Here is a 15,196-nt window from a genome sequence, read left to right as displayed (position 1 = left end):
TCCTCCTTTGGGGTTGGTTGGGATCCCAATGTCAGAGGACAGGTGTCTTTCATTAATTCTGGAAAAATTTCAAACAAATTTCATCAAATCTTGACTCTTCCTTACTATTTTTTCTGCTTCTGGAACTTCAATTGCATTGTTGGTAGACCTTATCATTCTACTCTCCATCTCTCTTAACCTGCCTTTCATGTTTTCCACTTGTTCTGTCTTTCTGTGCTGCATTTCTGGGTAATTTCTTCAGATCTATTTTTCTGTTCATTGGCTATTTCAGACATAAATTTCTAGAAGCTCTACTTTCTTTCTCCCTAGAATGTTATTGGGCAATTTAAAAAATCTTGGCCCTTTATATTCCCTATTTAAAGTTCTTTAAACATATTTCATATCTCTATCTTCTGTATTAGATAATTTCAATATCTGCAGTCTTTATGGGTCTGAGTCTATAGTTTGTGCTCTTTTGTGGCAGTTTATTTCATCATATGTTAGAGATTTTTGAAATCAGGTCTGAATGACCCCAAAGCTCTTGCCCTCGTGCCCAAACCTCACTCTCTATGTGGCCTGATGTTGGGGAGGTCTGATGAGGTGGCATCATTTTGTGGGTGCTTCATCTATGTTTTTATTCTGGTTCAGTTTGTAATACCTCAAGGAAAATAGTATTTTTGAATAATGTGCATCTTATTCTTCTGTTGGCAGGTTCATCAATTTCCCCCTTTGGAAAGAGCTGGGATCTTAACAGAAATTAGACTGTTTCCAATGTTAGTTTATAAATGTCACAATATGAAAGCTACTAGTTGAATTTCATTGACTTATATGAAGTGGAGGGGTTAAAGTAGAAAGTCAGCTTGGCCCCTCACCCCACACATCCATCTAGCAGCAGGTTCTGCCGTGTCCACTGCTAACATCTAGCTGAAGCCTGCCATCTCCTTCTCATCATCTAAACTGCCATCATTAGTCTAAGCCATCATCATCACTTGACTCAACTTGCACTGCCCCTGGTTCGGATTCCTGTTGCAGTGTGATCTGGAGGAGGCAGTAAACACACACTCCAGTTATCATGCCCCACTGGGGACCCTTCAGCATCCTCCTACTGCATTCTTCTTGAAACCTGAAGTCGGAACTTGGCCAGCGTCCTATTACTCCAGCCCCTGTCTGCCTGCTTCCTGTGACCTTGCCCTTCTCCCCTTGGCCAGCCATGCTGCAGGCACACTGGCCACCCTTGAGCGCTTGGACTCCCTCCGCTCCTTTCTTCCTCCAGCAGGGGCTGTTCCTTCAGTCTGGGTGGCTCTTGATCTTGCTCTGCATGAGGCGAACATTTTATTCTTCAGTCCTTCTGCTTAAAGGTTACCTCCTTAGAGAGACCTTCGCTGGTCATCCTGTCCTGTCTCCCACCTCCCTTGTCACTCGCCTCCCTCCATGCCATGGGGGTATTAACTGTTTTTATGTCTCCCGCCCAGGCGGTAAGTTCTATAAGAGCAGAGGCCACTTCTGCTTTTTCACCACTGTATCGACTAGCACTTAGCACAGTGTCTGGCAATAGTAGGAAAATTCCTAAATGATGACCATGATTGTTTTATATTATACATTTATAAAATAGCTTTATAGCAGAAAGTTTTTTCAAACCTTTGCTGTGGTGTTGGTATTGAATGTGATCAGGGTCTGATTAGACCTCTTTCCAGGACCATAGGGTATCAGGAAGACCTTGGTCTAAGCTGAGGTCACCCTTGGGCAGGGACCCTGGGAGCAGGTATCATAGAAGCCTCAGGGTATTATTATTACTACTACTACTACTACTACTACTACTACTACTACTACCACCACCACCACTACTACAGTACTATTACTACTATTATTATATTTTACTATTACTACTATTATTATATTTTAAAAAATATATATATATTATATTTTTAAAAAAGTAGTTTTTTTCCTCCAAGCCTTAAAGTACAAATGACAATGCACACTCAGTCTGTCCTCTTTTCACTGCTGCCACCTCCCAGCTTCTGCCTCTTTCTTGGGAGTGTGGCTCAGATGGACAGTGGGCAGAGGTGGCATCATTGCCCTGTGATGCAGGTGCTGTGATGAATCCTGTGTAGGTAGCCCATTTAGACCACATCAGCCTTGCCACTTATCTCTGTGTGAATTCATGTCATTCTAATTCTTACAAGCTTTTAAAGTAGTTGTTAAAAGTTATGAATATGTGGGCAAAAGAGTTAATAGACATTTCTCCAAAGACACACAAATGGCCAGTAAGCACGTGAAAAGATGCTCAACATCACTAACCATTAGGGAAATACAAATCAAAACCACAGTGAGATACCACTTCACATCCATTTGGATGGCTGTTATCAGAAAAAGCAGAAAATGACAAGTGTTGGGTGAGAATGTGGAGAAATTGGAACCTTTGTGCATTGCTGGTGTAAAATGGTGCAGCCACTGTAAGGTATGGCAATTCTTCAAAAAATTAAACATAGAACTACCGTATGACCCAGCAATTCCACTTCTGGGTATATCCCCAAAAGACGTGAAAGCAGGGACTAGAAGAGATATTTCTAGATCTATATTCATGGCAGCATTATTCACAATAGCCAAAAGGTGGAAGCAATCCAAGTGAACATCAACAGATGAATGGATAAGCAAAATGGCGTGTATGTATATATATAACGGAGTATTATTCAGCCTTAAAAAGGCAGGTATTTTAAACAGTACTATACTGAGCACTAGCTGCCTTTTGGTGCTGGTACACAATGTGTGGTCCTTGACACAATATAAATTAGTAAGTACACAAATTGGTGAAAGTACTTCTGGAAATCTCAAGATCTGGGTTTGAATCTCAGCCCCATTACTAACTTTCCATTTTTGAGAATGTTTCCACTTCTGAAAAATGGGGTCAGTTCTTTGTTCTTTCTTGACTTCAAAGGGTTGATGTAAGCTTCAAACAAACGAAGTGTGACAGCCCTTTTGTTATCTGGAAAATACTGTACAAATGTAAGGTATAAAAGGGTACATTTTAATGTGAGAACATATCACTATTTTTCTAATGCTTTCTCTCCCAACTAGTACTTGAGAAACTTTGTTTATCCACAGAAGGCAGAATGTTAACTTTCTTTTATATGTCTTCAATTTAAAACTGGGCTGGTACTAACGTGGATGCAAATATTTCTATTCGGCAGGTACTTCTTCATCTACTTTTCAGTTTTACCCAGAAGAGACCAGTGCCCTTATAAAATGTAGCTTTCTCAACACATTTCCAGATATTGGGAAGTGACTACACTTTCCCTAAGCGACTCATTGTCTAGGTTTAAGGTAATCCCATTCTTCTCCATTCATTCTCCATGTGGGGTAGTCCGGGTGATGAGGCTGAGTGCTTAAACAGGGGGCACCAGCTTAATCTAGAATTGGGTCATGGAGACTGAGGACTAGTCTACTTTCAGCTCTCCTTGTTGCTTTGCACAGGGCTGAGCATGCCAGATAGAGACCTAATTTTTGTCCTCTTTAGAAATATTATTGTTAGCAGTGTAATAGATGGACATATAGGGATGTGATTTCTGGATGAAAGTTTATAAAGTCTATTAACAACCACAGTTTTTGGGTAAGTTCTGAGAAATGTTATTCTGTGACTAATGGGTAAAACATTATGGTGATGAGTTATTTTTCTTCCTCTCGTGTGCTGTGTGGTTTAGGGCTCTGCTTCCTTGCTGGCCAACTGCCCCGCCCAGCCTTTTCCCACCAGCTTAAGGACCACCACATCTTGTGGTGGTGTTACTGACACTGGGATTTGATAGTTTTACAAGTTCCTGGTCAGTTAAATTCGGGATACAAAGAGTCAGGCTCTCCATGTTCTTCTGAGTATGTGCCAAAGCTCTCTTCCTTCTGGTAAAGGTTAGACAAATAGGGCACCATAATGATGACCACATGGGGTGGAGGAGCTCAAGTTCAGGGGCAAGGCAGGCCAGAGCTTCCTGCAGCTGTATCAGATGAGGACCCCTCTTCTGTTACCATTCATGAGGAAGCAGACATTTGAGATGCTGTTTCCTCCTCTCTGCCCCAAATAGGGCTCCACATTTGTCCCCAAATGTGACACCTCTTTGAATGCAAAAGGAACAGTATGTTTCAGACCCACTTCACATCTTTTTGAATGATTCAGGGGGAAAAATAATTTAATCTTTGTATCATTTGCCTAAGGGTAAGATGCACCAATGCTCAGATTATGAGACCTTCATATTAAAAGCAATTAGGATTACATAAATCTTTGTGTGGGTGGCACACAAAGTCATCTGCATATTTTACCATCTTAGATTTGGGACAAGTGATTTATTCTCAGCCAAGGCAATGACAAGTTGCAAGTTGGCCAGTACTAAATCTGTGATAACAGAGCAACAGGCTCCCTGTCAGTTACCAGTAATGAAACCTACCCTGCCACCACCTGCAGACCTCTCCCAGCGCTTCCTCCGTTCCCTGACAACTTTGCTCATCTGCTCAGAAATTCTAACATTTTCTACATTCTGTCTTCCAACATTTTTTTTCAATTCTTTGCTAAGAATATTTTGGCAATCAGATGCTCTTCAAAAACCAACAAAAATATCCAAGTGTGTATTTGCTTCACCTTCTGTTCTCTCCTCCTCTATGTGGAGGATTGTTCTGCTGACACCACGGCCCCCTTGCCTGTGGTCCTTGAGCTCCAGGTATTTGCATATTTGCTATCTGTCTGATAATGATGGGTCCTCTTGCCCTGACATTATGTCAAAGCACTCTTCTCTAAGATATTGTTTGTCATCTGTCCATCAGTGTTCTGGGATGGGGGTCCCTAGTTAAATAAGTTTGGGAAATAAATGCTGGATTAATCAAATCTCATTGCTGCAGGGTTTCTAAATGTCCAGATTGCTGATAGGCACATAGAACCCCCAGCAGTGAGCTCTGAGCGTCACAGCAGGTCCCCTTTTCCAAACTTGCTGACCTCAGAAACCTCCTTCTACAGCATATCTTGTGAAGCTAGTGTTCCACAGAATATGTGTGTGAAAATGCATGATACAAGGGAAGTCAGGAACCTTGGATTCTTTGGCGCTCTTAAAAAAAAAAAAATTAAATGTAATCATACTTTAAGATAGTTCTCAGTTTTAAGGCATCCTGTGGTGAATGCTTTGGAGGGTCAGGATGAAGTTTGCATTTGTGAATACTGAATTTTCTTAAAGCAGGCAGCTTTGAAGTGCATGCCTCACTGGAAATCAGGGACCCTGATGAATTCCTGGTGCTGAATTCTGAGCCATTGAGGTGGCATTTGGAAATCTCCCTTTAGGCACTACCCTACCACCGTGGGTGTGCAAAACACCTGGGTTCAGACACTTCTTATCTGATGCCCTCTCTCCGGTTAGAAACTAGGCTCCAAGCTCTCTGCTAAGCTCAGAATTAGGCGCTTAACCCTCCTCAGCATATTTCTTCTATGATAAGGATTCCTTCTTCTAATAATTTCCTTTTAGAAGCAAATTACTTTGTGAAGAAAACAACCAGATAGCTTATGTGAAAAAGAAAAGCAAAAATAAAAAAATTCTGTACCCTGGAAACTCAAGATTTGGTACAAAGGTCCTGAATGATTTCAGCATTTTCCCTGGAAGAATGCTTTAAGATAGACCTCTGCTTTTGTTTTTCGGGTGACCACAACCAACTTATCCTTAAAGTGAATTCTTAAAATCGGGGTTCGTTGGGGGATTTCAATTTCTTTACTGTCTGCAATGAATTATTTCAACTGTGTGCCGTTTTTCATAAAAGCATTTTGCATTGTACTGAAAAGATTACATTCTTTTGGCTTTGGAAAAATATTTCCTGTTGGGTTCAAACCATTAAAGCCTGTTAGCATTTCACATCTGGAAGCTCCTGCCCGAGTCTGCCTTCCATCAGCAGCTCGGCGGCCAGGCTGGCCTCTGGCGCGTGCAGAAGACGCCCCAGACTTGTTTACTTCCCGAGGGCCCCTCTGCAAGGCCCAAATGTGCCCTTGTGGTTGGCGGGGGGGCGGGGCTTCCTTCCTCCCTGCAATGGAGGCGGGGTCTCGTTCGTGTGTGTGTGTGTGTGTGTGTGTGTGTGTGTGTGTGTGTCCGTGTCCCCGTCCTGGGTTGGGGGGGGTCTCCCTTGCCAGCCAGCATTGGATGCCCCCTCCCCTCTCCTGCCTTAAGCAGCTCCCTTTTTTTTTTTTCACTCCCACCCAGTTTTCCAGAACGCTAACGCAAACATTTTCCGTGTAAGGAGTTGGCCCGAACTTTTCTGATGGGGCAGTTTCCCCAGAGAGAAGAGAAGGAATTAAAACCCCAAAGGCTGGAGCATACTCCTCCTGTCCCCGGCCAGCTTGGGGGGCCCTTTCCCTGGGGTGCAGGGGTCTGGCCCAGCTTAAAGGTTTTAAAAGGGAACCTTTAAGAGATCTTTGGAAATTCCTTTTCGTGGAGGGTTAATTTATCCCCAGAGGCAGGCCCAATGCAGCCCCCATGCTCACGCTATCGGGCTGATGGATTCTGCTGGGCTTCTGTTGAGAAGACCCCCAGGGACCCGCCCCTGGGCTGCAAGGCAGGAGAGCCCTGAGGGGCCAGGGTGCCCTGGGGATACTGTCCGTCAGGTTCTTTGAGGGGCTCTCACAGCTCCAGCAGCATACCCGGCCAGGGAAATGATTTCATGGTGTACAAGGAGCAAAATACATTCACTGCATTTCTTCTGACCACACTCGGCCAGAGCCAATGCCAGGCAAGCTGTGGCAGCCTCTGGGGGAACCAGGCAGAGACCCCTAGGCCCAGTGGTCTTGGGTGAGGTACCCCGCCCTGTGCCCCTCCGCAAAACGTGGACGATTACACTGTCCTCCCAGCCCCCTGTCACCAGAGGTCTCAGCTTGTGTGTGTGTGTGTGTGTGTGTGTGTGTGTGTGTGTGTGTGTGTGGTGGGGGGTGATTGACAAGGCTTGTCAGTCAGCCCTCAACCTCACTGGAGAGGACTGAAGGCTTGCCTCTGACAAACATCTCTCCCAAGACACAGGGCCAGCGCCAGAGAGTAAAAGTCCAGGTGGGATTTTTACTTGCTCCTTAAGACGGCATTCCTGGGGGCGTCTGGAGAAAGATAGCTATTGAAGTTGCTTTCATGGGAGAATCATGCAGCATGAGTCAGGTGCCTTAGGGCCGAAGCAGCCCACTTCCCAGTATGTTTTTCTTAATTTATTTGAACGTGCACTGAATCTTTTTTCATACCTGTGGGAAGCCACTAGACCAACTGGATGAATAGCAGTTTGAACAGAGAGCTCAGCTAAACAACCACCCACATTTCCGAAGTGCTCAGGATGAGAAAGGCATAGGGAGAGGCCTTTGTTGGCGAGGGGTGTTGGGGACAGGAGAGGAGAGAACAAGCACTCAGTGTGCCTGGAAGGAGTCTTCACGTTCCTGGTGGGGTGAGGCTGCCTCACCTGCTGACCAGTGTGAAAGGCCGAGTTCGGGTGTGTAAGGCCCTGCAGCACAAGGGAAGTGGCCAAGGTGTATCAATTCCCATCCTAAGCCAAGCTGGATTCGAACACATGACTCAATAACCCACAGAGCCCTTGCCTTTTGGGGCTCCAGGAAGGCCCCTGGGTGTGCTAGAGTTTGAGATGGGCCTTGAAGATGGCAAGGCAGAAGGAGCTGGGGAGTAGGGGTGCTGCAGAGGAAGGGGGCATGGGATTGTAAAGGGCCTTCGAGGCTTGGTAGAGGAGACTGTCTGGATGGGGTCACTAACATCATCTGAGTGTTTTACACATTCTGAAATCAGACGGACCTTCATGCCCTGGTGTTGCCACTGACTAGCCAAATGGTCTCCTCTTCAGGCCTCAGTTTTCTCATCTGTAAATTGGAGTTAGGCTGGACTCAGTGAAATAAGAGGTGTGGAGCACTCAGCAACCTGCTGGCACCTGGGGCCAGGGAATAGCTACAATATTTTTATTGGTGGCAGATGGAGGAAGGATGGGTGGAAAGGGGTGAGGCCAGAGGTTATTGTGAGATGCTGAGGCCTTGAACTGAGAGCATCAGGACAATTGGAGAGAGGTGATGCAGGCTGAGGGTTTGGTGGCAGGTTTGAAGTGGTTCCTGAGCAAGGAACCATCTGGCTTGGCTTGGATCCATCGGCTTTGAGCTGTATGCCTGGAGGGCCCAGTAAGGAGTAGGGAGGGCGTAGAGGTTCAGCTTGAGGGCTGTGTCTGATCAGTTGCTGGGGGCTTCCTGGCCCATCACAGTGAGAAGGAGCCTGGGCTTCCTTGAATGTGTGTGTATAGAGAGAAAACACACATGCACACACACACCATAAGTGTGTGCCTTGAACAGCAGAATATCCCTGCTACCTAGAGGCACAACCTTGTTTAGAAAGAGACCCCCGAGTTCATCATTGACTGTTCATTGTCACCGAATGGACTGTTAATTTTTCATGTCTTTATTTGAAACATTTTAATCAGTGCATTTATAGTTGTAATTTTTTGGTATGCATTTCACACTCAAATAAATACTTAGAAAATTGAATAGCGGGAGAGTGTATTTACTCATCTCTTTGCCACTCTGTGTGCTGACGTTTTCACCATGAAAAGTCAGGGGCAGGGGGAGGGGCTCATGCAGGACTGAGGCCTAGTCCACCCCTGCTCTTGACATCCTCTATTTTCTATGAGCACTGCCCCCGATCAACAGCAGTAAAATTCATCATAGGCAAGCTTGGTGAACTGGAGACATGAAACTTTTTGCTGCTAGAAGCAGTCTCTGTTCCCTGAAAAGTGACTGCAGAAGGAATGGAGATTCTGAGAGAAAGTAGGAAGCTGATATTTCAGTGGGTGTTTATGCGTAGGCTTATCTTCCTTGACGAGGCAGAGGAGGAGGGGGGGGGACGAGGAGGAGGAGGAGGAGAGGGAGGGAGGGGGGAGGGGGAGGGGAAGAGGGGGAGGGGGAGAAGACAGCTGCTTTGGCACCCTTCCCACCATAGGAGGCCCAGAAATGCATCAGAGGAGAGGACCACGGAAGGGCAGAAGCTACAGAGCCCCCTCCCACTTAGGGATGTGCCAGCCAGAGATGAGCCAGCATCTCAAGGGAAAACCAACTGCCATTTCCAAGCTGAATTGGATGCTCTCAATTTGTATGATTATTCGAGGATATAATTTTCCTCTAAAAGTGCGGTGTTAAGAAAGAGATGCTGAGTAGAGCTGGGAGATAACTTGCAAATTAATCTGTGCAATAGTCTATCTGTGGGGCTTCCCTGGTGGCGCAGTGGTTGAGAGTCTGCCTGCCAATGCAGGGGACATGGGTTCGAGCGCTGGTCGGGGAAGATCCCACATGCCGCCGAGCAGCTGGGCCCGTGAGCCACAATTACTGAGCCTGCGCGTCTGGAGCCTGTGCTCCGCAACAAGAGAGGCCGCGATAGTGAGAGGCCCACGCACCGCGATGAAGAGTGGCCCCCTGCTTGCCACAACTAGAGAAAGCCCTCGCACAGAAACGAAGACCCAACACAGCCATAAATAAAATAAATAAATAAAAGAAAAAAGAAAATGCTCCCTATTTCACTTACAAAATTAATTAAAAAAAAAAAAAGTCTATCTGTGAATGGCCATGTCGGTTTACACATGTAGTTTTATAGTTCATACTAACTAGTACGTTTAAACTCTCTTACAATAAAGCAGTCCAATTAAAGGAGAAGAATTGACAAATCTTAACTTCGTGGCAAATGTAAGCTGGCAAACTAAAAACTCAGGCTGGATTTTGTCAAAGTTAGCAAGGTTCTAAGCAGCTGGGGTCAGCTCTCAGGGTACCTGTTTGTACATGTGGCCGCTGTGGCGGACACTACTAGAAAATACTTGGGAAACCATTTGATAGTTAGGGGGTATGAAAAGAAGTTTCTGCAGTGGTCTAAGAGGGTTCACATTGAACCTCATGTCTCCTTAGGGTTGGTGCCAACCCCGCCATCAGGAATGTCTTCTGTTTTCTTTTGGTTCCTGCTGCTACACTGCTCTTTTCTTTTTCACTTAAAAAAAAATAGGTGAACATAATTTTTAAAGCAAGTTTCAATTGGCTGCTTTTTTCTTTCCATATTCAAGAAATAAGTGACGTTTATTTCAATGAGAGAGTAAAGCTCATGTCATTTCTTGCCTTCTTTTTCCCCTAGCAGGCATTTACCCAGTGGATATTTTGGAAGATGACCCTGCTGGGCATCGGGAAGCGGCTCTGGCTTACTGTGCTACTCTTGGGGAAGGAGCATGGCCCTCACCAGAGGTTATCTCTCTTCCCACTGGGGAGCAGGTATGTGTGATCTTCCTCATTGGTGGATAGTTCTGTAAAATCTAAATTATTAAAAAGGAGAATGTTAGTGAAAGAGCATTACAGATTAAAAAAAAATCCTTCTGGAGTGAATACTAGAATAATTCCACTTTGAGAAGCAAAAGGAATCCTGGATTGGGATTCTGAGGTCTTGAGGATAAGTCCAGTTCTATAAAGCAGTCAGCCAAATAGCCTGCTGTGAATCCCATGCCTACCACTTAATAGCTGTGTGACCTTGAGCAAGCGTCTTTACCTCTCTGCTCTTGCTATTCTCATCTCAGAAGTTGGGACAATAACAGTGCTTACTTCATATTGTTGTTATGAGGATTAAATGAGATGCTGTGTGTATTGCCTGACTGACCTCAGTTTTCCCATTTGTAAGTGAGGGGATTGACTGACCTTTAGTCTCTAAGGTTTGATTTAGTCCTAAAAGTTTCTGACTGGGAATGAAGTTATATCAATTACTATTTTTAGCAATGATAAGATTGAATTTTGAATATGGACTGGAAGAAAACAGAAATGAAAACTATTTGTTAGGACAGTGGGATTGTGGGTGAAATTTAATAATTGTGTTATTTTTAAGGCCTTCCTCCCTCCCCTGAAGTAAATACAAAGAATATGTGAATCTTGGGCTGTACCTAAATTGGTTACCTTTTTTTTCAGATTTGAGGCTGATCTGTTGAAAGAGGCAAGATTTTCTTCTTTTATACGAACAAGATTTCACTCATAACAGAAATCATTGCTCTCTGGCAGGCAAAGTTGGTTGAGGAAGACAGGGTTTTATTTTGCTGTATTGAAGTTGTTCCAGAGCTAATTAAAACAATGGCTTGTACAGTTTATATAGTGTGGCTTCCTTGAGATTTTGGAGATGCTAGTTTGTAATCAACTCCTGGAAGAATCCAGCTCCCATGGGTGATTACTTATTGTTGATCTGCCGAGGGAGGTGGCTGTACTCACACGCTTTCAGCGCCCCCTAGTGGCAGCTAAACCAGAAAGCAAGCAAGCTCTCAGTCAAGGCTAGGGGCTTACTCTTGGGGGACTGCGGGGCTGGTGGGCTGCATGGTTGTTGGACGGAGTCGGGGGGAATGCTAGGTAATCTGAGAAGTGTGGCGAAATACAAGAGTTAGCGCTGAAGTACTTTAGGGTGCAGTTTCAGTCATCTATCTGATTTTATTTCACATTTATTTATGGATTACGTCACTTAACAACAACAAAACCCCCCAATATATAGTATGCTCACAGAGTGAATAATTTTAGTGTTATTAGCAAAAACATAATAAAATAAGACAGTTACTAAAATTAAGTTGTTTTAATGTGATAGAAATGCTGAAATGTCTTTCTATCTATTTGCTTCTCCCCCTTCTAAAAAAAGAGTCCTGAAAATAATCATTTGGTTTCCTACCATTTTAGCAATTAATTAAGAAATGGTAGCAGTTTCCTACCATTTAGCAGGTTTTGAAATAGTCTGATTTGCGGTGATGATGGACCTCCTCATTGCTTTTAGCAAATTTAACTTTTCTTTTTGAAACCAGAGAAATTTTTTTAAACAAACAAAAAAGACAAGGATGTGCCACACCACATCACTCTGGTCCTCCTCAAAGTCTTGTCTTTTCATAATTAACTCTGTTTTCAGTCTTGAAATTGTCTTATCATATTTAAAATACAATAATACTTACTGATTTTTCTTGGTTATAGAACAGTATATGCTCAGTGTATACTATTTGGGAACTGTAGACAAGGACAGAGAAAATAAAATCACCCATGTTAATTGCTATGGACATTTTGATGTGTTTCCATTGGAATTTATTTCTGGGCATGCTTTTTTAACATTCAGATCACACTTGGAGTACAATATTGTCTATAATAAGCATATTTCTATGTTGATACAATGCTTTTTACATATTGTTTTTAATGGCCTTGTAGTGGCCGTCTGATGGGTGAATTGTGCTTCATATAGCCACCACGGGGAGCCAGCTGGGGACTCTTCGTTAAGGTGACTTGAAGACTGGGAGCCACCAAGATGTTTATGGGTCTCAGGATTTGTTAAGAAACAATTCTCTGAAACCACGGAGGCCTGCTGTAAACTTTTACAAGCAGCCTGCCTGCCTCACTCAGCCGACAGGTCCTTTTCTCATTTTCTTACGCTCTCCTCGGTTTTCAAAACAGACTTCGGAGTGGAGCATGTTGTCCTTTTGCTTTGGGAGCTGAGACCAGTGGGTTCGATGGCCAGGAACAGAACTTGGCAAGTGGGTGCTTGAGAGAAGGCTCTGGGGCAGCCCAGCATCAGAGACCCCACATGTGCTGCTTGGTATTCCTTGTGGTCATGAGCAAACAGGTGCTGGGCACTGAGGATCTTCACCCCGGGGCAGCCTCAGAGCCAGAGCTGAGACTACAGGGCCCAGAGAGGGTGTGGGTTTCTTGAGGCTACTTGCAGGGATCCGAGCCAGGGCAGCAGGCAGCCTGAGTGGCATTGCGGGTGGACGCAGGCTTGTCTAGGCTGTTTGCGTAGAGTGGCTGCAGGGGGACAGTTGAGGTTGGCTTGGCAGGTGCAGCCTGAGGTTGGGATGTGGCCTTCTGCTTTGGCAGGCGGAGGCCCGACGGGGATTCGGGTGGGGAAGGCTGCTGGGGCAGGAAGTGAATGGAAGGAGAGACCGCAAGGGGGTCAGCTGAGGAAATGTTCAGTCATTACTTGGATAGACAGACAGGTGAGCAAGGGGAAGAGCAGGTTTGCTGGGTGGGAGATAGAGGAAGGGCCGTTGTCAGATTGCCCTTGTGTTTAGCTCAGAGTGGGTAAGGTTTCCATTTTCATGTTGCCTCCATCCTGTCAATTTTTAAAAAAAAAATATTTATTTTTATTTATTTTTGGCTGTGTTGGGTCTCCATTGTGGTGCTTGGGCTTCTCATCGCGGTGGCTTCTCTTGTTGCGGAGCACGGGCTCTAGGCACGCGAGCTTTTGTAGTTGTGGCTCGTGGGCTCTAGAGCGCAGGCTCAGTAGTTGTGGTGCATGGGCTTAGTTGCTCTGCGGCACGTGGGATCTTCCTGGACCAGGGCTTGAACCCGTGTTCCCTGCATTGGCAGGCAGATTCTTAACCACTGTGCCACCAGGGAGGCCCCGTCCTGTCAAATTAACTTCTGTGCAACAGTGTTCTTTCAGTGAATATTGTGCTAATTTAATTGTTAAGCAATTTCTTGTGCCCTTACTGTGGTAACAGAACAAAATGGTGATTTTACTATTTTTTCAGGTTAAACTTGAAGCTTCGTCTGTTTGCTTTTGCACTGTGCACTGTGATGAACCTCAACATAAAATCTTGGTCTTGGTTAATCCCCAGGACACAAAGACAGGTTGGTAGTTATTAATCAATTTAATAAACAAGGATTCTGATTTGTTTACAACAAATGGAATCAAACACCTCAGAAATGATGGTTGTACTCTTCGGCTGGACTTAGAAGGACATCAAGGCAGAACTGATTTATTTTCAGCTTTTAGAGATCTGGTAAGGCATTATGATTTCTGTTTATTGACACATATATTGATTTTTGTATTGAAGACACCAGACACCTTCTTGCCCATAGTGACAGTATTCAGAGCTGCTTTTAAGGGTAACACTTACTGTTCTTATTAATGACATTGTGTGCACAGGGTGGAGCCCTTTTGTTGCAGTGTCACCGCAGCCCTGCGAAGCACAGGGACCATTCTTATCCCTGCCGGACAGGTGAGGAAATGAGGCCTCTGATGGTCAGCTGGTGTAGGGTAGGGGATTTTTGCAAGGTGATTATCCGGTGGGGTTTTGTTTCTGGTGGTGAAATTTATGTAATCTGTAACTCATTTATTCTCCCTCTGCATTTTGAAGAGCCTGCTTTTGACCAATTTCAGCTTCTGGGAGTGAGTGCTCTGAGCGCACGTGGATGGCCGTGCTCAGTTGCATATAGGGCAGGGGTCTGGGGCTGTTGGCAGTGAGCAGTGTGAGGTTGGAGAGGGTTCCAGCCTATCAGTCCACCTGGAGCCCAGGCCACCAGTGAGCTGGAAGCAAACTCCTCATCTCTGACCTCAAGGGAGTCCCAATTCAAATTCAACCCTATTTAGAAATTTAGTCCTTTATTATACTTTAATGTGTTTTACAGATTTCCTACAATTCCCATATATTGCTTTCCTAATAAGAAATTAAAGAAACAAACCCTTAGTGGGTTAGCCCTCTTTCAATGTTGTGGTGTCTGGTGAAAGTTTGGGGTTATGGGTCTTTAACTACAATTTGCAAAGGGGCCTCCTTCAGCTCTCCAGCTCCCCTGGAGATGGACTTTTGCCTTAAACACCGCATGTCCATCTGGGGTTTGTAGTCAGAGGATGCCCTGTTCGATGGGTGTCACAAAGCCCAAGGTGACCTCCTTGACTGGGGAACGTTATTCACCATGTAGACTGTTGTTAACGCTTCTCTTGTTACTAATCCTGAGACACGAATGTGCTTAGCTAGCTGTCTGGGAGTTTTGGGCATGTTGGCGAAGCCGCCTCCTTGCTCCAGGGCTGGGGGTGGCTGAGCTGCGTGTGAGAGCTTTCTGATCAAGGTTCAGGACATCTCCTATTCCTGTCAGGTCAAGCCCTGGTTGAACAAAGAGACTATGATAACCCCAGGCCTTTGACATTGCCTTGAATTTGCGACTCCAGCTGGCACCAGGTTAGTGAAAGTAACAGGATGTGCACTCCTTGGGAAACAGATTGTCAAAAAACTCTGAAAATATCATTTGCCAGTTTTAAGAAAATGTCCAAATATCAGCAGCCCTCTCCTCTGCCTTTTTTTGGCATTTAACAATATTCTGGTTATAGGTCTTTAACTGCAATTTGCATAATGTAAATATATGACTGACTCTTATAAATCTGTTTCCTATTTCTATTGTACTTAATTTTTTGATTGTTTTCAAGGA

At 44.7% G+C, this 15,196-nt stretch overlaps 1 protein-coding gene across 1 annotated transcript in view; it reads left to right on the top strand.

Moving 5' to 3' along the window:
- Nucleotides 1-15,196, top strand: part of LOC133084985 (protein FAM169B-like) — an 89,775-nt gene that overhangs the window by 9,928 nt on the left and 64,651 nt on the right. The window contains 2 exon segments of the mRNA XM_061181807.1: nucleotides 10,131-10,235; nucleotides 10,237-10,261. Coding sequence (XP_061037790.1) covers nucleotides 10,158-10,235; nucleotides 10,237-10,261 — 103 coding nt within the window. The 5' untranslated portion in view covers nucleotides 10,131-10,157.

Source organism: Eubalaena glacialis, chromosome 2, assembly GCF_028564815.1.
Source record: "Eubalaena glacialis isolate mEubGla1 chromosome 2, mEubGla1.1.hap2.+ XY, whole genome shotgun sequence".
Classification (NCBI taxonomy): domain Eukaryota; kingdom Metazoa; phylum Chordata; class Mammalia; order Artiodactyla; family Balaenidae; genus Eubalaena; species Eubalaena glacialis.
This window is presented reverse-complemented; position numbering and strand designations above follow the sequence as displayed.